The 21,023-nt window shown below is 60.0% G+C and overlaps 1 protein-coding gene across 4 annotated transcripts in view; it reads left to right on the top strand.

Annotated features, from left to right (window-relative positions):
* TSNARE1 (t-SNARE domain containing 1) overlaps positions 1-19,889 on the top strand; it is a 180,791-nt gene extending 160,902 nt beyond the window's left edge. For all 4 annotated transcript variants that reach the window (XM_063079523.1, XM_063079524.1, XM_063079522.1 and 1 more), the window contains 2 exons: positions 4,310-4,416; positions 19,800-19,889. In XM_063079523.1, coding sequence (XP_062935593.1) covers positions 4,310-4,405 — 96 coding nt within the window. In that variant the 3' untranslated portion in view covers positions 4,406-4,416; positions 19,800-19,889. The remainder of the gene's footprint in view (positions 1-4,309; positions 4,417-19,799) is intronic.
* Positions 19,890-21,023: the final 1,134 nt, after the last annotated feature.

The following is a 21,023-nucleotide window of genomic DNA, read 5'->3' as shown; positions in this document are numbered from 1 at the left end:
CCATCTGCCCCCTGCTGTTCTGCCTTTGTTCCCTCAACATCCTGTGTCCTCCTGGGGAGGGGGACAAGGGCCTAGCGGTGGCCTCTGGGCAGCGAGGGCATTAGGATGAGCTGGGCATAGGAGGAGATGGGGCAGCTCTCCTCTCAGGAGGGGCACTCAGAACTGGGGAGCCATGAAAGTCAAACTGGACAAGATCCAGGAATTGGCTTTGGCAGGAGGCCCCAGCCACCTGGTGGCTCTGCCACTTCCCGAGGGTCAGCAGTAGAGATGGGCTGGGGGCTGAAGCCACAGGCATTTATGATCTCTCGGCTCTGGAGGCTGGAGTCTAAGATCCGGGTGTGTCAGGTTGTTCCTCCTGAGGCCTCTCCTCACGTGCAGATGGCGTCTCCTCCCCGTGTCCTCACATGGTCATCCCTCTGTGTTTGTCTCTGTGTCCAAATTTCCCATTTGTTAGGACACTGGTCATACTAGATTAAGGCCCACCCTAATGACTTCACCTTAACAGGATTATGTCTGCAAAATCTCTCTCTGAATAAGGTCATGTCCTGAGCACTGGAGGGTAGGAGAGTAACACATGAATTTGTGAGTAGGGGGATACGGTGTCTCCCAGGTCAGCGTCCTGGCTTCCCCCACAGCTCTTTCTCTCTCTGACTGCTGGTGTGGAGCAGAAATGTGCCCACCCACAGGTCTCGAGAGCTTGATGTGGACGAATCCGGGCTTCCCAGCATGGAGAGCAGGGGCTCAGGGTGGGCTTTCTGGCCCCTCTGAGTGATGGCTTCTCCAAGGCTCCAGCCGACCAGCCATCCGGCAGCACCTGCCTGGGCCTTGGGTCCTTTCCACCCTTAAAACTGGCCTGAGCACCAGGAAAGTGAGCTGCGCCTGCTCCCAGCACCTTCGTGGCCTTTGCAGGTCCCCCCCCCCCGACAGATGCGGCAAAATTTAACCAGGAAATCCATCTCACCCCCTTCAGGAGGTTCCCCTGTGCTCCACTCAGAAGGCCACGGAGTGCTCAGTAGATTTTCTCTGGAAGCTGGAAAGGTCAGTCCCATCAGTCAAGGCTGGGTGTCCAGGAGCGGTGACTGCCCACTCCCCCAGTCCCCAGAGAGTGGCTCTCATCTGCAGGCAGCTGCGTGGTGGGGCGAGGAGCGACTGGGGGCCATTTGCTTTGCCCCTTGGCTGCCAATGAATGGGTGGCACTGGCCTCCCGCCCCTGGGGTCTGAAGTGAGCCTGGGGGCCGTGGGCCCAGCAGGAGCTCGGCTCCACCTGCACAGCAGGTCCCTTCCTGCAGGGGCTGGTGCAGAGGTGGGGGACTGCGGAGCCCTCATCAAAGGCCTCCACCATCTGTCCCAGCCCCACATCTGTCGCACTAGGCCCTGCCTGCCATCGCCCGCGTCCGCCTCTTCCCTTGAAGTTGGTGGCGAGAGGCCCCGTGGTGGTTTGGTGGTGGGGTGGAGAGGAGGCTGTGGAAGGGGCCAGGCTTGCTGGAGGATGCCTGTCAGTGTGGAGGTCCGGGGGGTCCTTCACCTCCCCTTCCACTCTAGGTGGTCCATTGTGCTGTATTGGGCACTTGCTGCGCTCCAGCCCGGGTCCCCTCAGCTGTTCCTGTGGTTTTGGCTTCCTGGCCTCTCTGTGGCACCTCACCACGTCTGTGGAGCCTGGCGGGGTGGGAGCTTGGAGGAAGGGACAGTCCTAACCTCGGATCACATCCCAGGAGGCCCTTGGCTGGATATTTAGAGTCAGGCCAACAGAAGAGGTTCAGCCAGGGCTGGGCACAGCACACAGGTGACCAGAAGTGTGCGGTGGTGCAGAACCCAGGCTGCCCAGGCTCTGGGCTGCCCAGGCTCTGGGCTGGGTACACAGAGGGGAGGCCCGGGCAGCAGGTCTAGGAACAACCCCCAAGGCCTTACCCCAGCTCCTATTTTCTTTACGTCCCGTCTGTCCCCCTTGGCACACACCCAGGGGACCCATGCACATGGCTCATCAGGCGCCATCTCAGCTCAGGGAACCCGGGTGCTGGGGAGGGCTGCGCACGCCTCCGGCACATGTGGCTCTAAGTGCATCGGCCTTGGTCAGCGGGGCGTGGGGACGTAACAGCAGGCCCCATTGCACTGCTGGGCGCCCACTTCCTGTCTTGGCCTTGCAGCTTGGCTAGTGGACGCCTCGCCTCTCTGAGCCATGTCTTCATCTGCAGACCTGCCCTGGTAAGGGGAGTGGGATGCTCGGCACCCGTGAGTGCTGAAGGGATGGCTGTCCTGCAGATTGGGACAGCACTGGTGAGGGCAGCACCGTGGACCCCCACCATAGTGGCACCACAACCCCCAGCACCCTGACCCGCCGGCACTGTCCTGGGGCCTGGAGTGCTCCTTAGCCCAGAGCCCCTTGTCCCGTGCCCTGACACGGAGATTTCCTGCTGGACTGTGGCCTTCTGCCCCTCCCACCCCCTGCTGTGAGCACCTGCAGGGCTGTGTCTGATTCACTCTGCTGTCCCTCACCCCCAGCATGTCTGGGCAGTGGGTGACTTCGTGATAACAGCTAGGGGGGCGGAGGGACTGAAGCTCGGATCTGCCGCACACCATTTATGAAGCCCTGGGCAGTTCACTTCACTTTTCTGAGCCCTGGTGTCCTCTCCTAGAACACAGGGTGGCAGCAATTCTGCTCCCAAGGCTGGGAGGTGAGGCCGTTCCAATGATGGCTGATTTTCAGGCTAGTATGGGGTCCCTCCCAAGGTGCAGTGACTCGGAAGGAGCTGAGCTGGAGGCTAGTCATCTGTCCAACACCCAGCAGAGTCCAGCCATCACCTCAAAGCAGGACCTGGATCTTCACCCCAAAACTCACTGTGGACACCACACCCCCAAAACCCAAGTCCAGTACCACCATGGCCAGGTGCCCTCCCGTCGCCGCCAGTCTCTTCTCTTCAAACAGCTGAGTTGCTGTCCTTCTCTCCCAATCCCCGTTCTGTAGCCATCTTGAGAAACTGGGTGGACAGAAGGATGGATGGATGGGTGTGTGTGTGGATGGACAGGTGGGTGGGTAGTTAGATGGGTGGATAGATGAATAGATGTATAGGTGGGTGGGTGGGTGGATAGAGAGGTGGGTGGATGTATGTATGAATGAATGGTTGGGAGGACAGATGGATGAAGGATAGGTGTGTGGGTAGATGGGTGGGTGGGTGGATGAATGGATGGACAGGTGGATGGGTGGATGGGTGGTGGGTGGGTGGATGGGGAAGTGGGTAGATGAATGGATGGATGGAGGGCATGTGAGTGGGTGGGTGGGTCGGTGGGTGGATGGATTGTTTGATGGCTGGATGGACGTATGTATTAATATTCCCACCATCCACCTAGTGACCCAGTGCAACCTGGGGGACTTGTCCTTGACTTCTCTACTCTGCCTCTCTTGCATATCCAGTCGTGCCCAGGTTCTAAAGCTTCCACCTCCTGGTCTTGACTCCGCTTTGACCCTCCCTTCTCTGCCCTGTGCTAGGCCTCCTTCCCTTCCATACACACTGTCAGTCTCGAGTCCTTCCTTTCCTGCCCATCCTTCTGTGGCTTCCTGAGTGGCCTCTCCTCTAACGCACTCGTAAACATGTCGTGGTAAATGCCTCCCATCCCTTCTCTTTCTCCCTTGCCGTCTCCTGTCCTCTGCTCTGGGTACTCAATGACTTGGCCAATGATCTTAAGCTCCCAGTTTTGCTCTGGGTCCCCTTTGGTCGCTTGCCTGGGGTGGTCCTTGCTCCCCTTTCAGGACCTAGATAAAGTCTCCCCATGTCTCCCTAATCAGTGCCCCACTAAGTCTTTCTCCTCCACGAGAGCATCGATGGTGGGGCCAGAACTCGTTAGACTAATGGTAACAATATGTACAAGAATCATAGCAATACCTGGTGAGCACATGTGTCTGGGGTCTGCGAGGCCCTGGGCTACAAACTCCTCATGCGTCATCTTTGGAATGTCCCATGGAGACCACACCGTCATTCTCTGCTTACAAAAGAACCCAAGGTGTCAGGAAGGGATGTGGCTGAGATCCTAGGCTCAGGGGCTCAGCGGGGTCCACCCCCAGGCCTGGCTAGCCCTGGAGCCCAGGCGGTCTCGCGGGTCTCCTGCTTCCTCCCTTTGGAGCTGGCTGCAGGGCCGGCCCAAAGCAGTTCCTGAGTGCACAGGCATGCTGGCTCAGGCAGCGCCCTTGCAAGGGACAGCTTCTGCCTGGACCCTGTCCCGGGGTGGGCCTGGCCCCCTGCAGGCCCCTGAGCCTAGCGCCCCTGAGGACGGGAGGCTAGAGGGCCAGGATCTGGCAACCACCTCTCTCCCCCAGCTCCAGAGACGCAAGATCAAGTGCTACTTCCTGTCAGCTGGAGTCACCGTCCTGCTGGTCATCATCCTCATCATCGCCACCTCTGTCCGAAAGTGATGCCACCTGTGGTGAGTGCCCACCTGCCCCCATGCCACCATCCCTCTGCCCATCCACTCATCTGTCTCTCCTCCAGTTCTTCTATCCATCTGTCCATCCTTCCCTCCTTCCTTCCTTCTGTCCTTCCTTCCATTTATTCATCCATTTATCCTTCCTTCACCCATCCTCCATGTGTTGTTGAGTGCTTTCTCCGCGTCGGGTTCATGCTGGGCCTGGAGACCCAGTGGTGAGCGTGGCAGATGTGGGCTCTGTTTTCCCAGAGCTCAGAGCCAGTGTCGGGCCAGCTGGAACCCTCCCTTTTTCTATGCACTGACCTCCAGAAGGCCATGGGTGACACTTCCCCTGGGGCCACAGTCCATGAGCATAGCCCACGGGGTCATGCAGTGGGCCCGTGCTGGGGGCCCAGGGGAGAAAAAGAGCTAGTCTTGGAAGCTTCGCCAGCTCTTGTAGACAAGGAGCAGTGGGTGTTGAGACACATGCTGGGACACAGCCTGGGTGTCCCCAGGGTGCAGGGCTCTGGGCTGGAAGTGGAGTGGGCTGCTGATGGGGATGGATCATGGGAAGGGTCTCGAGTGTCACGTGGCACCTATGACATGAGTATGCAGGTGTGTGAGTTATCTTTCACTGCGTAACAGATTAACTTCAAACTCAGTAGCTAAACACAAGCATTTGTTATCTCAGTTTCTGTGGGTCAGGAATTGGAAGTGGCTCAGCTGGGTGGCTGTGGCTCAGAGTCTCTCCTGAGGCTACATCATCTGAAGGCTGGATGGTCTGGAGGGTCCATCTCCACGATGGCTCCTCCTGGGCTGGGGGCTGGTGCTGGCTGTTGGGATGCCCGGTCCTCTCCACGTGAACCTCTGCACAGGTCGCTTCCCTCATGTGAGGGCTCTGAGGGCTGATGCCTCACTGGTCAGCTCTGCAGCGTCCTGCTGCTGACCAGGCTGCCCTCTGTGGGCCTCACTGAGCAGCAGAGGGAGGCAGAGGCAGACTCGCACTTGCTGCTGGCCTCCTGTGTGCCAAGCGTCGCATGCCCACGTCTACGTTAATCCTCAAGGCCTCACAGGGAGGGCAGAGCCCAGCCCTCAGGACCAGGAGGGCTGTCGACTCAGAAGGTCTCAGGTTTCCATGAGGATACACAGGGAGCCTGCTGGATATTGTGTGGCACCTCCGGTGTCTCCCTGGTCAGCTCGTCTACCCCTCTGCAGCAGGACCTCTGGAGGGTCACATTAAATAGGACATATGAGGACTCCAGGTGGCCTCACTTCATTCAGGTTGGTTCGGGTTTTGCTACTAAAATCTTGGATAACAAAGGGAACTCCTGGCACCCAGAGCTCCCTGGTGCTAGGATGGTGGGCAGCATTGTGGGCCTGGCTGTTATGGTGCCGGTTTTCTGAATCAGGCTCAGCAGCTTCCACAGGGGCAGGTGAGGTGGGTTTGATTGCTGGGAAGGGCCGGGCCCAGGTGACCCTCTGTGACCCGCCCCAGTGGCCGCCCTGTGCTGGGGCCCTCTGTGGAGGAGTGGGGTGAGCAGAGTGGGTGGCTGAGTGGGGCTCTGGAGTGGAGGGCTGGGCCAGAGCCTTCCGCCCATCTCTGAGTCCTCCAAACAGGTGGTTTCCTGGGAAAGAATCCCCTAAGAATGAGCAGCAGGAAGAGATGCAGCAGGACATAGCACCAGGCGGGCGGGAGGCACCAAATACAGCTCGCGGCTTGATCCAGCGGCACAGTGAGACCCCCCGCCTCCCATGTGTGCCTGCGCAGTGTGTGTGCAAACATGGTACCTGCACCCACTGCACTCCCGCTAGCCCCACCCCTCCCAGCCTGCTCTGATGTGGCCTTGGAACCAAGCCCCAAAACAGCCGCCATGATAGCAATGGCAACTGTGGCCATGGTGACGACCCCTGCAGTGGCTGACTTGTGTCCCCTAAAAGATAGGTCCAGGTCCTAACCCCCAGCACCTGTGAACATGGGCTGACGGGTGCGGGGCAGGGCCTGGGCTGGAGGAGCAGGGGAGGCCACTGGGCGAGGGGACAGCAGCTTGAGGCTGGAAGACAAGATGCGTAGAAGTCCTGGGGCCGTGTGGGTGGTGAGGTCCAGCAGGGCAGGGCCCCAAGGCAGGACCCCAAGCAGAGGTGAGGAAGGAGGTGAGGAGGGGGCCAGCAGGGGCCAAACCAGGGAGGTCCCTGAAGTCTTGCTGGTGACTTGCAGTGTGGAATATTACGGGTGTAATAGAAGCCCTTGGAGGTGGGAGCGAGGACAAGCTGTGTCCACGTCTGTGTGGACAAGGAGGTTGTGAGGGCGGACAACAGGGACAGGCGGGGCGAGGAGCAGGCAGATGGGCCTGGGGCCAGCAGGCAGGCTGTCTGCTGGTTGGATGAGGGCCCCTTGCTCTTGCGACCAGCTGGGGTAGGCATGGCTCCCGCGCTTCAGGCCCAGCAGGGTGGGGCTTGCCAGCTCGCCTGCTCCCCTCTGTAAGGGGTCACCCAGCCCTCTCTGCCTCTCCCCCCCCCAGGCCATGGCGTCAACTCCGCCCTCCTCCTCAGACCCTGAATCAGACCCCAGCCAGGGCCGGGCAGCCTGGAGCTCAGCAGTCCTTCCCTGCGGGGGAGGATTGGCCTCAGCTGTGCTCACGAGCCCCAGGGTGGCTTCCCAGAAGCCGGGGTCCACGGCTGGCTTGTGCAGACCCAGCAGGGGCAAGACCCCCAGCTGGAGCTGCCTGTCCCCACTGTGGAGACCCCAAGGCTGAGTCCCGGAGTGGGTAAGGGACACAACCCAAACCACACATCTAGTCAGCGGCCACTTTTTTGACCTTTGGGCACAAAGGGCAAGGGGAGCCAGGCCTCTAGCAGCTCACAGACCAGTGGCCGGGAGCAAACGAGACCCGGGACAGCTCCGACCCTGACAGGACAAGCCAGGAGCTCCTGCTCCTGTGGCCAGGCCCCAGGTCCTCAGGGGCTGGGTGTCTCCAGCACCAGGGAGCTGGCTGAATTCTGTCCCAGGCAGGGACACACCTGCTTTGGTACTATCATCTCTGGTGCGTTAGCCAAGCATAAGAGAGGTGGCACCCAGCCTCTGACTCCCCCAGATCCCATCTGTGCCCAGCATGGCCCCAGCTGCTGGGGCTCGCCGTGGGACCTGCGGGGTCTGCTCCCTTTGGGCTCAGTTTCCCACAGAGAAGTGGCCGCTGGGTGCCTGCCCTCTGTCCCTGGCTGCTGAGTTGCTCTGAGGACAGAGGAAGAGGATGGCTGAATGGAAAGAGAACCTGAGGAAGGAAAAGGCTCATTCAGATGCAGGGGTTCATCGCTGCAGAGAAACGTGGTCTGAGGGTGGGGCTCAGGCTGCTCCCTGACCTGGACGAGGCCCACGAGCACCACAGCTGGACCTGCATCCCATTGCAGTGTGACGGGGTGAGCCACGCAGCCACTCCTCGCCCCCGCCACCCAGGCCCACCCCCCCATGCACCCCTGACTGGCTCTGTTGGCTACAAGCACATGGGCTCAGCTCTTCCCAGTTTACCGGAGTCCTGGAAGTCCACCTCCTGCTGGTCCTTACAGGAGTCTGGGGAGAAGTCAGGACAGGGACTTTCTTTGACACGTGGAGCAATGGCTGCCACCAAGTAGGCCCCCAAAGAGGGCAAGAGTCTCCTAAGTGGGGAAGGACTGAACTCAGCCATCACCTGCAAGTCCCAGTACTCAATTTACAGCTAGCATGATGGCTAGACTAGGACCAGGGTCAGGGTCAGGGTCTTCACATGACCATGGTCAGGGCTCAGCATGTGACCAGGGTCAGGGCTCAGCATGTGCCCAGGATCAGGGCTCAGTGTATGACCAGGGTCTACACTGAGTCTGGGGTCAGGCTTGGGGCTTCCTCAGCCATGGCGGACAGTGGGACAAAGCCAGCCTGCCTGCCCTGGATTGAGCCCAATTCCCATCTCTGTTTATTGGAACTCCCCCTTTTCTCACCTGGACTCCCCACCCTGGAAAATGTGGCTGTTTTCTGAAGCATCTCCAGGCCCCATTGCTTGGTGAAGCCACTTCTTGCTGTAGATGCAGTGTGTGGGTCAGGCTCAGCGTGCCAGGGACTGAGTCCCCACACATTAGGGTAAAGAGGGAGTTCTGGTGATGGGGAGGCCCCCAGGACCAAGGTTAGACATATCAGAGAATGACACCAGGCCCCGACCAGTCAGCCCTGCCACAGGGTCCCTCTGGGAGGGAGAGGAGACAGGGCCAGGCTGCAGGGAGGCCTGTGTCTCCTTGTGCCACGGTTGGTGGCAGTGTAGACTGGGGGGACTGGCTGCTGGACTGTCCAGGTCTCTCAGCTGTGGCTGTTATGGGGACGAGCTGCAGAACCTCACAGAAGGGAGGTGAGTCCTCAGGATCCAGGTCCCCTTCCCTGAAAGACCTCCCCTCCCCCACAGCACACCCCCTCGCTGGGCTCCCAGGGCTCCAGCCCCTGCTCTCTCAGGAGCCCTTTCCACAGTGACCTTTGGTCACGGTTGACTAGCCTGTGTGCCCTGTGGGGTGTGAGCTCTCTGCAGTAAAGGATGGATCCCCAGCACTCCAGCCCAGACCTGGCTCAGGACATGGAGACTGAATGAATGAATGAATAAGTGAATCCATGAGTGAATCCGTGAGTGAGCGAGGGGGCACAGGACGAGCAAGTCCCTCCACAGGCCACAGGGCTGGGCCTCGATAAATGGAAAATTACAATATCTGGACAATGATCAATGACGTATTTGCATGAGCACAAGGAACTTAAGGGCTAAGTTGAGGTGCAGAGCAAATCATGTTTTCATTGTTTTCTGAAAGCCATGAAACATCGGTCTCACAGCCATTGGCTTCTGTTTGGGAAGCGTTTGGTGGGGATCTTTATCTTCTTGCTCCCTGGGGTGGATGCTGTGCATGTGTGTGCTTGTGTGGGGGTGTGCACATATGTGCGTGTGTGCATGTATGTGTGCATGGTGCACGTGTGTGTGTGCATGTGGGGAGGTGCCTGAGGTTGGGAGAGACAGACCCCTTCTTTAACTGCCCGCTCCCCTGTCCCAGAATCTCTGGGGTCTGTACTTTGAATAAGGGGCCCGAGCTTGTCATCTCAGAAGGACAGGACACGGCCCTGGTACATCTGTGTATCTTCTGTGTACTGAGTGCTTCAGAGGTGCTTTAACAGGGGTGGTCTTCCTCCTCAACACAGCCCGTCAAAGGTGCTGTTATGTCCCCTTTTTCAGAAGAGAAACCAGCTTGCAGAGAGGAGAGGATTTACTTGAAATCTGGGCAGCCTGGAGAGCAGAAGGGTAATTCTCTCGCTGGTCACTCCATCTGGGGCTGAGGGGAGGGAACCAGAGGCTCACGTGCCAAGGATTTATGGGGCCTGCTAGTGCCCCACGATGACAGTGACCATTCGCTGAGTGCTTGCTCCATGCCAGCGTGGGGCTGAGCTCCATGCACACAGTGTCCTCTAACTAATCCTTCATTTCCTCTGACATAACCTGCACTCAGGATTGGTAGATTCCCAGCCCCAAGTCACACGGCTAGTGGGTGCCAGAGCCCAGTTTTTACCCGGGGTTTGTGCATCCCGAGGCCTGGTGAGCTGCACTGCCCTCACCAGGGGCATGCAGCGATCGGGGCTCCTTCACTCTCAAAGGTGTGGGAGATAATTAGATGACCCTCTATGCTCAGCCAATCCAAGCCCATCACCTGGGTTCCATGTCTGAGTCCCAGGACTTTGGGTGGCCCTGCCCCTCCCTGCTCTGGCCTGTAAGCAGGCCCTCAGTGTGCTGGGAGGTCTCATGTGGCTCGATAGAGGTTTATCTGTCGAGATCTTTCTCCTGGGATCCAGGCCCAGCCTCCCAGAGCTCCTGGTCATTGGGGCAGACAGAGCGTGCCCCGGGGGACACCTGTGAGGGTGTGTGGGGCTGGAGGTGGTGCTGAGCAGTGGGGGGCTGTGAGTAGTTGGCAGACTCGGCGTAAACTGTGGAGCAGCTGTGGGGCCTTGGCAGGCGGCTTCCCCATCTGTAATGTGAGGGACGTGAGGGCTACCTTGCAGAGTTGCTGACTGGTAGCTGCCCGGCATCTGGCCCAGATGAGCTCCTTTCTCAGTGACAGCAGCTCTTTCACCATCCCTGTCACAGCCGTCACTGTGGATTACATTACTGTTACCATGCACATGCTCTGCTTTGCGGACGTGAAACCTGAGGCTGGACACAGCCAGCAAGGCCATACCTTGTCCTCCCTGTCACCCCAAGGGGCACTCGGCCACAACTCAGAGCAGCCCATACTGTCAGTGATGTGTTCGACTGATTCAGAAACCCCCAGCTCCTTGCATTTGGCTGCAGGCAGAAAAGAGACCCGGCACTGCCTGAGCAGCTCACAGGCTGGGGAGAGGCAGGCCCTCGGAGACGCCGGGCATGGAGCCAAAGGGGAGCCCAAGGGGAGGCAGGAGGCTTCCTGGGGGAGGCAGCTCTTGAGAGTTGAGTGTTGCAAGGTGGGTATGGGCTCCTCTGGCACCCCAGGCCAAGGACATGGCCCAGGCAGAGGCACAGAAGCCCTGTGGGTGGAGAACTGAGGTGGCGGCCACGTTAGCAGAGGGACTGTTGGGGGGCGAGGGAGCCTGGGGCCATAACCAGGCTCGGGCTCCCTCTCCCATCAGAGGTGGTCGCCCAGGCCAGTGGGCGCCCCAGGCAGTTCCCCTGAGGCTAGGCAGATGGCTGTGTGAGGGGCCAATTGGGCCAGTGGGAATGGCAGTGGGCCACGAAAAAATTCAAAGCATAGAAATGCTGGCGGCCAGCTACTAAGGCAGCATGTTGCGTGCTGTGACGCTTGCTGGAGCTGATTTGCATGACAGGTCTGCCAGCCAGGACAGCGGGGGTGTCGAATCTAGCAAGTCCTCAGCCCGAACAGCTGCCGGCCGAGGTCCCTCAGTGGTTCTGGTGGGTGGAGGGCACGCAGTGAGGCCTCAGCAAGGGCAGTGGCCGCCGTGGCTGGAGCTGGTGCCAGTGCTGGTGGCTCTGGAGTCAGACGAGCTGGGCTGAACCCCCTCCTTGGTGGACCCGGACGCTAAGACCTTGTTGGGGTGTTTGTGAGGCTTGGCTGAGGCCACAGGTGCCCTTGGTGCCCACAGTTGGTGCATGATAAATGTACTTCCCTCCCCCACCCCCACGTCCTGCTCTGGACTTGACCTTCGTCCTGTTCCTTTGCACAGCTGACCTGTCCCAGCCACCCAGACCTGTCGCCCAGACCCAGCCCCCACCCCAGAAGCAGAGGTTTGAGTTGTCCCTGCTGACTCTCAAACCAAAGGCGGGGTAACATCCCCTAGACCTGAGCCTCCAGACCTTTGTCCCTATCATGGGGAGGGACGTGCAAGCAGGACAGGGCAGGGAGGGCATCTCTGGCGGCCCCACCCTCGGCCCCCAGCCCTCTCCCATCCATCCCTCCACTTAGTCCCTGCCATTCCCCAGTGGGCTTGTGATCCCAGCTCTAGGCTGGCACCTGTCTACAACGGACCGTGCAAACACACAGCCTGGGTGCCGAGCCCTCAGGAGCCCTGCAGGGCTTGCGGCCCCACCTGAGAGGTGAGGCTCAGAAAGGCGGGAGGAAGGGTAGAGCTGGCCTGGCTCCCATGCTCACTGGTAGCCTTGGGCGGGGCTCAGGAGCAGCCCCGCCAGCCGTCCAGCCCTGCATCCCCCGCTTGTCCCCCAGGAAATGGACAGACAGGAAGATGAGCTTGGGATGGAGCCCTGGGGTTTAACTGGGGCAGGGTGCAAGCTCCCCAATGTCAGTGCCTGAGAACACTGTCCAAGGCCAAGGGCACAGGAGGGGAGGCCTCACCTATGGTGGTCAAAGGTCCCCGCCTGCCACTTCCACCTGGGTGACTGGGAAAAGCCACTGATCTTCATGGAGCTTTGGTATAGAAACTGGTAAAATGGGGCAGTTTCTCCCTCAGGGCAAGGCTGTGAGGATGTGGGGACCTGCCCTGCAGGCGCAGGTCAGAGGCCACTGGGGTGGGATGTGGGCCCAGCCCCCCCTCCTCCACGTCCCTCCCCCCCGCTCCCTCCTCTGCCCTCCTGTCTCCCTTCCTCCTCCCCTTCCTCACTCCCTTTTCTTCCTGCTTCTCTAGGCAGTGGACCTCAAAATGATCCAGAACGAGGAGATAGGGTCGCACCTTCAGGGCCTTCCTCTTAGCAGATGCAGGGATCCTGGCCCCACCCCAGGAAAGCCCCACCCAAGGGGGAGACACTCAGGAGACAGGGAGCATCTTCAGCCAATCCTGACAGAGGAAAGGGGTTTTATGTTTCTAACTGCAGCAAGAGAGACACGAGGAGGAACCCCCAGGGCAAAGGCTGCAAACAAGCGTCTGAACATCGGGATGTGCTTGGCAAGGCTCCCCTTCCTTGACTGTCTCCTCTGCTCAAAGCAAGCAATTTTGCTACTGGGTGCTTCTCAGTAATTGCAATAATAAATTGAATAATTAAGCTAAATCCACAGAAGAGAATTAAATATTAATTTCTAATAAGCTATTCAAAGAGCGTCATCAGCAAGGGCAGCAGAATATAAATGCGCTGGATACTCCCCTTGCATGGGCAGAGCAGGGTCTGCCCAGCCCCCAGAGTGCCTCGCGGCCCTCAGGACCCTCCTACACCCAGGGCAGTGTGGGAAGGGTGTCAGGAGGGCAGCGGCCAGTCGTGCCAGCCCTGGGGTCTCTCAGGAGGTCAGCAGCCTGTGGGGCTGGTATCGGGCCCTGTGAACAGGAGTGGCTGCCCACATGGGTCTGGGTTCAGATCTCTCTGGCCACTGAGGTTCCATCAAGGGGGGCAGCCAGCACCATTTGGTGGAGTGGGGAGTGGGATGGGAGGATGATGTGTCTGAGGGACATTGACAGTGACTTCAAGGATGGGCACTGTGCCCTCAGGCTCTGTGTGGTGTCTGAGGTCCAAGAAGGCCCTGTAGCTGGCACAGTGCAGCATGGAGCTCAGAGGTGGCCTGGCCCTGGTGCCACAAAGGCAGCACTTCTGAGTGGACACAAGTATGTCCTGGTCACTGAGTCCTGACCCTGGTCACACACTGAGCCCTGACTGTGGTCATGTGCAGACCCTGACCCCAGTCACACACTGAGCCCTAACCCTGGTCACATGCTGAGCCCTGACCCTGGTCATGCACAAACCCTGACCTTGGTCACAAACTCAGCCCTGACCCTGGTCACACACTGAGTCCTGACCCTGGTCACATACTGAGCCCTGGTCCTGGTCACACGCTGAGCCCTGACCCCGGTTGGTCACACACTGAGTTCTGACCCTGGTCACATGCCGAGTCCTGACCCTAATAACACACTGAGCCCTGATCCCAGTCATACACTGAGCCCTGATCCTTGTCACAGGCTGAGTACAGACTGAGCCCTGACTCTTTAAGAGGTCAGAAAGCATGGAGCATGCAAATTATGTTTTCCTGGAACAAAAAGCTGATGATGGAGAGGAGGTGGGCAGGTCAGGATCACCGTTTAGGGGATGGTGAATCCAGGTTAGGCTGAGAACTGACCCACTGTGAGTGAGACAATGAGGGCATTTGGAGCTGGGCAGTGTCATGGCCAGCGGCGTGTGGGGTGTGAGGACCCACTGGCCCTGTGATGATGGTCACTGAAGTGGTGACTGGGACTGAGAAGGGCATGAAGAGAAGGCACCCGATGCCCATGGTGGGGCAGGGGGTGGGAGGGACAGGCACAGAGAGAGTGGTGACTCCCTCTAGATGGCCCCACCTGTGACTGCTGCAGCCTGTGCTGGAGTCCCAGCTCTGAATCTGTGGCCAGGCCTGGAGGCTGCCTGGGCCACTGGCTCAGGCTCGGGTTCCACTTGACCATCTGGCCTCCACTCAGGGCCCGGCTGGCCCCTCCCTCTGGTCCAGCCCCTGGCACTCTGTGTAGGTGCCCGCTCCTGCAGGTGTGGTGGGGGCAGAGCAGGGATGGGCGCTGAGCGCTGCTGGTCAGAGCCCGACCCAGCAGACACCCCTGCCGAGGGTCACCAGGTTAAGCTAAAACAAAACATGTCCAGTTGAACTTGATTTCAGATAAAGAAATTATCCTCTAGTATAAGTATGTCCCATGCAATATTTGGGATATACTTACAGTAAAACAATAATTCATCATTTATCTGAAGTCCAGACTTGTGTCCTGAATCTCTCCTGGCAACCCTGCGGGACCCACTCAGGCTCTCCAGCAACTGGTACCCTGGTGCCTGGACCCCATGGGCTCTTCTTCCCTGGGGTCTGAAGACCCAGGAGGCAAGGAAGGCTGAGAAGCCACAGCTGCAGGGCTACCCCCAAGACCCTCCAGTAGTTGCAGTGGGGGTCTGGGAGAAGCCAGGGGACTGAGTTGGGGGTCAGTGGCAGAAGGCGAGGAATGAGGACTGCGGTGGCGGGCATGGGAGCCTAACTCCTTTCCCCACCAACTCCTCCCTCTTTGACCTTGGGCTGGCCAAGTCCCAGCTCCCCACCCCCAAAGGCTGCACATCCTGGGTCCCTGATAGCTCCTCCCCCACAGGGCCTTGTAAGGGGTAAAGGAGAAAATTCCCTGGGAACCTTCAGCGTGGGAGGCACCCAGTGGGTTCTTGACTAGCGCTGTCTATTGTAATCACAAAGACTGCGGGCATTTACCTGGGGCCTGCTCTGTGCCAAGACCTGGCCTGGGGAGACGGGCACCTAGGGAAGGACCCAGGCCCTACTGGCCCATCGGGGACCAGCAGCCAGCAGTGGGCAGTAGAGTGGGACAACCAGACCTTAGCGCCCCTTCCCACTCAGGGTTGGTGCCACCTCCCAGGTGCATTTGAGCCCCAGCAAAACATCCAGCAACAGAAGTGTTAGAGCCCAATTCACAGGGAGGGCTGCGAAGAGCTGGCCATGCTGGGTCATTGATAGGTGGGAAAACACACATTTTTCATTACTTGCAGACTTTCAATGGCCCCCCAGAGCCGCCTGGATTCTTGAGGCCCAGAGACACCCAGGAGTAGGGCAGGACTGGACTGAAGCCTAGGGGTGGGGGTCCAGAGTGGGGGAGTGCCCTGGTTCTGCATGAGGGCGGGGGCAGCCCTATAGTGTTTGGGGCTTGGGGAGACTCAGCCATTGACCTGTGGGGGGAAAAGGAGGAGGAGACCTGTCACCTGAGCTATGCCCCCACCTTGCTGGGCAACCCTGGGCAACCCCAGGCAAACCCCGTCACCTCTCTGGGTCCAGATAGCTCAGGGCAGAATGGGAGGTTTGACCTAGATGACCCTCAGGCCTCGTTCACTCATTCGCCCGTTCATTCATTCCTCAGTCACTTGGACTGAACACCTCTAGTGCCAGACCCCCCTCCCCACACCAGCTGCTGGGGACAGCAGCCCTGCCCTTGGCAGTTCACCCTCTCCTGGGGGTGACTTCAGTGTGTTTGCCTTGCTGGCCAGGGCTGGGGGTGCCCAGTGCTAAGGGGCCTGAGGACCTGGAGGTGGGAGACAGGGATACTGGGCGAGGGCTGTGGCCTGAGTGAGGGCATGGGAGGGGCAGGCTCAGTGTGCAGGGCAGGCGGGAGGGGAGGACAGCTCTGCGGGTCACCACCCCAGCACTCGTGGGGAGCCAGATGTTTTCCAGAGGATTTGGGGGGTGAGATGCACACCTGCTCTGTGTGCCCCACGATCCCTGTCCCTGGTCGGCCATTGGGGAGGACGTGTGTGTGCTTCCTGGACCCTTGCATGGGGAGGGTAAGGCTCACAGTTCAGTGTTCCCCACTGCCGTTGTGGGTGGGTTACTTTCTTGTCTGTGGCTGGGCCTGGCATGTGGCCTGTTTCCTTTCTCAGCCCCTGATCTGGCTACCTGGCTTTTCTGATGCCCCCACTCAGCTCTGCCTGGCCCCCTGCCCTTGACCAGTGGCACCAGTGCCCCATGGACCCCCCCACCTCTGCCGTCCCCTCTGGCCGGTGCTGGTGCTCTCAGCACCACGGACAGCGGTGGCGCCATCACAGAGAGCCAAGCCCTCCCTGGGCCATTCTTTGGGCGGTTTCTTCGTGACTGTTGACTGTCTCCTGCCCTGACTTTATTTCCCCTCAGACAGGAACTGAGACCCAGGTTTGCCTGATGTCTGATGTCCAGCGCAGCATGTGGTCCAGTGACTCTCAGGGCATACTTACTGAGAGGAGAATAAACAACCCAATGGGGCCAGTACAAAATATCTGCCCTCTTTTAAGATGTGGGAGCAGCTCAGGGGTTGAGGCAGAAGGACGGGGCCTGTCTGAGTCTGTGACTCTGTTCCCCGTCTCCCCTGGCTCTGCTGCTCTCAGGCAGGAGGGAGAAGAAGGGGAGTGAGGCAGAGGCCTGTGCATGACGGGGCAGGGGGGCTGCACTGTGTGAGTCTGGAAGGCCCACATTCTCTGGCCCCATCTCCTGTCTCCAGCACATGTGGCCCTGCCATTGTATGGTTCCTAGAGACCCCTCTTGAACCCTGAGATGGCAGCCAGGGGTTGCCACAGCCTAGGCGGCTCCCCAGCTCCCAGTGCCTGCAGCTCAGCTGTTCAGGAAGAGCCCAGGCCTCACCCTTTCCAGCCCCTGCCCCCACCCCCGGCCCCCAGCCCCTGCCTCTCTGCATTCTGCTGGCATCCGCGCATCTGTTCCAATCCAAAGGTCTTGTCGGCAGCATCCATTTAAGTGCCATATGGCTGAGGCTCAGCCCGCAGAGGAGGGGACGCAGGGCTGGGCCTCTGGGGCTGGGGAGCAGGAAGACGGGGTGGGGCTTCTTCTGCCCCCAGCCCTGGGGGTGAGGAGACCTGGCCAGGAGACAGCCAGGGCCTGGAGGGGCTGGGGGTGGGGTGGTGGGGAGTGGGAAAGGCCCTGGCCCGGGCCTGGAGGATACCATGGAAAACCCCACCTTCTCTCCTCCCACCCCCTCCCCCAAAGCCACTTAACTGCAGGTGCCACATGCCATCTGCTAAGGCTGGCAGAGGCCAGAGTGGCTCTTCACAGGACCCAGGGGGCCATGCATCCCCATGTCCCTCGCCAGAGCCTGTCACCCAGACCTCTGGGAAGGACTATTGAATTGCACAAAATCCCTGGAACCCCAAGGTCAGCTTGCAGTGGGGGGGAGCTGAGAGTTGGCCCATTTACCAGTGAAGGGACTGTGACTGAGGAGGTGTGGCCTGCACCAGGCGGGCAGAAAAGGTGTGGCCTGGCCCAGCTGGCTCTCAGGACAGGGTCCTCTAAGTCCTGTGCTACATGACCCACCCAGTCACTGTTGGGGCCCCTGTGGCTGGGCCCTGGGGGGGGGGAGGTGACAGGCATCGTGGGGTGGTGCAGGAGGTCAGGGAAGCAGTTAGTGAAGAGTGGGTAGGTGCCAGGTGGGGTCAGGTGGCTGCTGGGTGTCTGCAGGGCTGGGAGGAAGAGAGGAGAGCTGGGCCTGGAGGGCAGGTGGAGTTTTGATCTGGGCAGGCTGACGGGTGTGTGTGGTGGGGTGCGGGGCACTGGGCTTCCCTCCCAAGGCCAGGGCTCCTGCCCCTCTGTGGCCTGCCCCTCCTCTCCTAGGGGCTCAGGCTGATTTCCCTGGCAGGTGACAGAATGGACGAGAGGCACCTAGAGGAGCCACACTCTCCTTGGGGTTTGCTTCTGGACCTGCAGCCCTGGATGTGGGCAGAGTGTGTGTGGGGAGGCGGGGTCGGGGAGGGACAGGGGAACGATGATACATAGTCCTGACCTTGGGGACACATGGGGGAATGGGAGTGGATGGAGGCCCTTCTGGTGAGAAGACTCTAGCACTGCGGGGCTGCCCCAGGACCACCACCATCACCAGGACACGACACTGCGTATAGGACTGTCCTTGGGGCAGTTAGGAGGTGGGGGGTCTCACTGACAGAGCTTGAGCCCTGGGTTTCCAGGTCCTCACTGTGGGAAGTTTGCCTGTCTGGAGGGGGGACAGCTCAGCTGTCCTCACACTCATCCACTCATTCAGCCAGCACTTGTGAAAGGTGTCGGCGCCAGACCCTGGTGTGGGCACAGGGACACATCAGGGGACAAGCTGTGGCCTCCATGCGCAGGTGTGAATGTCGCGCTGGGCAATGCAGGTGGCCCAGTGAGCATCGTGGTCGGGAGGGGAGCCGTGTGGGAGGGGCTCAGCTCTGCCGCCATGACACTGCGTCACGGGCTGGGTGGCCTCGACACCAGACGGTCGTTCTCACGGTTCTGTCAAGATCAGGGCCAGCAGGGTCGGTTCTGTCAAGGGCCTCTTTCCGCTGCAGGCAGCCAGCTCACTGCGTCCTCACGTGAGCAAGAGGTCTAGAGAGCTCTCTGGGGCACGGGTCCCATCACGAGGGTTCTGTCCTCATGCCTAATCGCCTCCCAAAGGCCCCACCTCCTGATTCATCACTTGGGGGTGAGGATTTCAGTGTATGAATTTGGGGGGTGTAGCATTCAGACCACAACAGGGGTGGGCATGAGGCTGGCTGTGATTTTAAACAGGGTGCTCTGGGTGGGCATCATTAAGAAGAGGGTAACATTAGAGGCAACACAGGAGCTGGCCAGTATCCAAGGGAAAAGCATTCCAGGCGGAGGGAACAGGGTGGTGCACATACCGGAGGTGGGCATGGCCTGGCAGAGCCCATGGCAGGGACTCCCATGTGCTGGGGCCAGAGAAGGAGAGGGAGGGAGTTGGGGTCATGGAGAGATGGACGGAGCTGCTCAGAGTCTGAGACCTATTTTTGGAGAATGACAGGGCTTGAGGGGGCAGCCGGAGGCTGTAGCAAATCCAGGGGGAAAGGGTGGTGGCTTGGAGTGGGGTGGCCTAGAGGTGATGCCAGATGACCCAAAGGGAGGAGCCAAGGACAGTCCCAGTTGTGTGTGGCTTGAAGGAAGGTGGGGGTGGTGCCCCTAAGAGCAGGACAGCATGGGTGGGCTAGGCAGAGTTCATTGTGCTGGGCCTGTGGGAGCTGCAGGTGCACTCGGTGCTGCCGCTGCGGGAGTTGTCAGCATGGGTGCATGGTTGCTGCGAGGAGGGTGGGCGGGCAGGGCTGGAGCACAGGGCAGTGGCCTGCATTGAGGGGGATGGGCAGTGAGGCCTGCGTGGAGCCTGACCAGGGCCAGGAGAGTCCACAGACCGCTGCTCGCCTCTTAGGGCCTCTGTTTCCTTCTCTGTGAAATGGAGCCTCCTCCAGGCGGTGAGGACCAGCTCATTGTTCTCCCATGTGGGCAGGAGGGCGCAGGGGTGCTGCTTTCCTGGAAACCGCCAGCCCTAGAACCCCTGGTCCCGCCCTGGCTCCCCTGGCTGCTCCCTGCTCCTGGTCAGACCGCATCTGGGCCCCACTTTCTCATGTGCACAGTGTCGGGTGAGCACTTGCTGCCCCTGACCCTGCAGAACCCACCCGGCACAGAGCTGGGAGTTGATGGAGGCTGTTGCTTTGCAGGTGGATGCCGTCACCTGGCCCACGGTGGGCCAGAGAGAACTTCGCCCCTGCCTGCCGCCCTGCCCTGCGCTGATGCCACCCACCTCTGCACCGGGCCCCCCAATAAACTGCTGCCACATAGCCAGCCACGTGCCTGCCTCCATCTGTCCGGGACCCCATGAGATGGAACCTGGGGGGGTCTGGGCCAGGAGGCGGGTACTGGGCCGGCACTCAGACGCACGGCCAGATGGCGAGGAGGGGGGCTTGTGCATCCCCTGGGGAAACCTGTTGGGGGAGTACAGGGAAGAACTGGAGCTGTGGGGAGCGTGGGTGTGTGCGTGTGTGTGTAAATGTGTGACTGTGTGTGTGTGTGAGCGTGTGAGAGTGTGCATGTGTGTGACTGTGTGTGACTGTGTGTATATGTGTGTGAGCATGTGAGAGTGTGCATGTAGCTGACTGTGAGGACGACTGTGTATACTTGTGTGTGTGTGTGTGTGTGTGTGTGCATGTGAGCATGTATGAGTGTGACTGTGTACAAATGTATGACCAGGTGGGTTGGTGGCGGCATAGTGTGACACTCGCGGTGGGGGTGGCCCAGGGCAGCTGCTCCCTGCTGGCGCTGCCCCCAGCCCTCTGCCCTGCCAAGAGGGGCTTCCCTAGAGGAGGAGGCAGCCTGTGCAGGGGCCCAGCCTGAGTGCCGCCCTGGGCCCTGCAGGCCTTGATGGGGGGAAGGGGGTCCTGCCTCTTCTTCCCTGAGGGCCTAGGACAAGCCCTCACTCCTGGGACCTCAGTTTCCCCTCTGCAAGCAAAGGGGGTTAGATGCAGCTCTCCAAGGCCCTTGCTGCTCCTAGGTCAGAGCTTCTCTGCTTCCTGCCCCTCAGCCTACATGCCAGGGCCATGGAGAAGGGGGTCTGGGTGGGGAAGAGCCTGCCCTAGGGCTCCCCTACACCTGTCCCCAGGAGTGAGGGGGTGGGGAACCCATAAAACGGAGGAGGCCATAAGGGGCCTGACTGCTCTAGCACTCCATGGCATTGAGGGTACCAGGCAGGCCTCATGCTCAGGGTACAGCATCTCTCCACAGCTGCCAAACTTGCATAGCACAAGGCACAGCTCTCTGGGGCCCCCTTCACCCTTCCCAAGCTCCAATTAGGGGCTCAGGATTATGGGGTGGTGCTGCCCTCCAGACCTCACAGGGTGGCAGAGTCCACGGCCTTGAGAGACAGTAGCTACCCTGCAAGGCACAGT

The sequence above is a fragment of the Cynocephalus volans genome, chromosome 15 (assembly GCF_027409185.1).
Source record: "Cynocephalus volans isolate mCynVol1 chromosome 15, mCynVol1.pri, whole genome shotgun sequence".
Classification (NCBI taxonomy): domain Eukaryota; kingdom Metazoa; phylum Chordata; class Mammalia; order Dermoptera; family Cynocephalidae; genus Cynocephalus; species Cynocephalus volans.
Note: the sequence above shows the minus strand (reverse complement) of the source record. Positions and strands in the feature narration are given on the sequence as shown.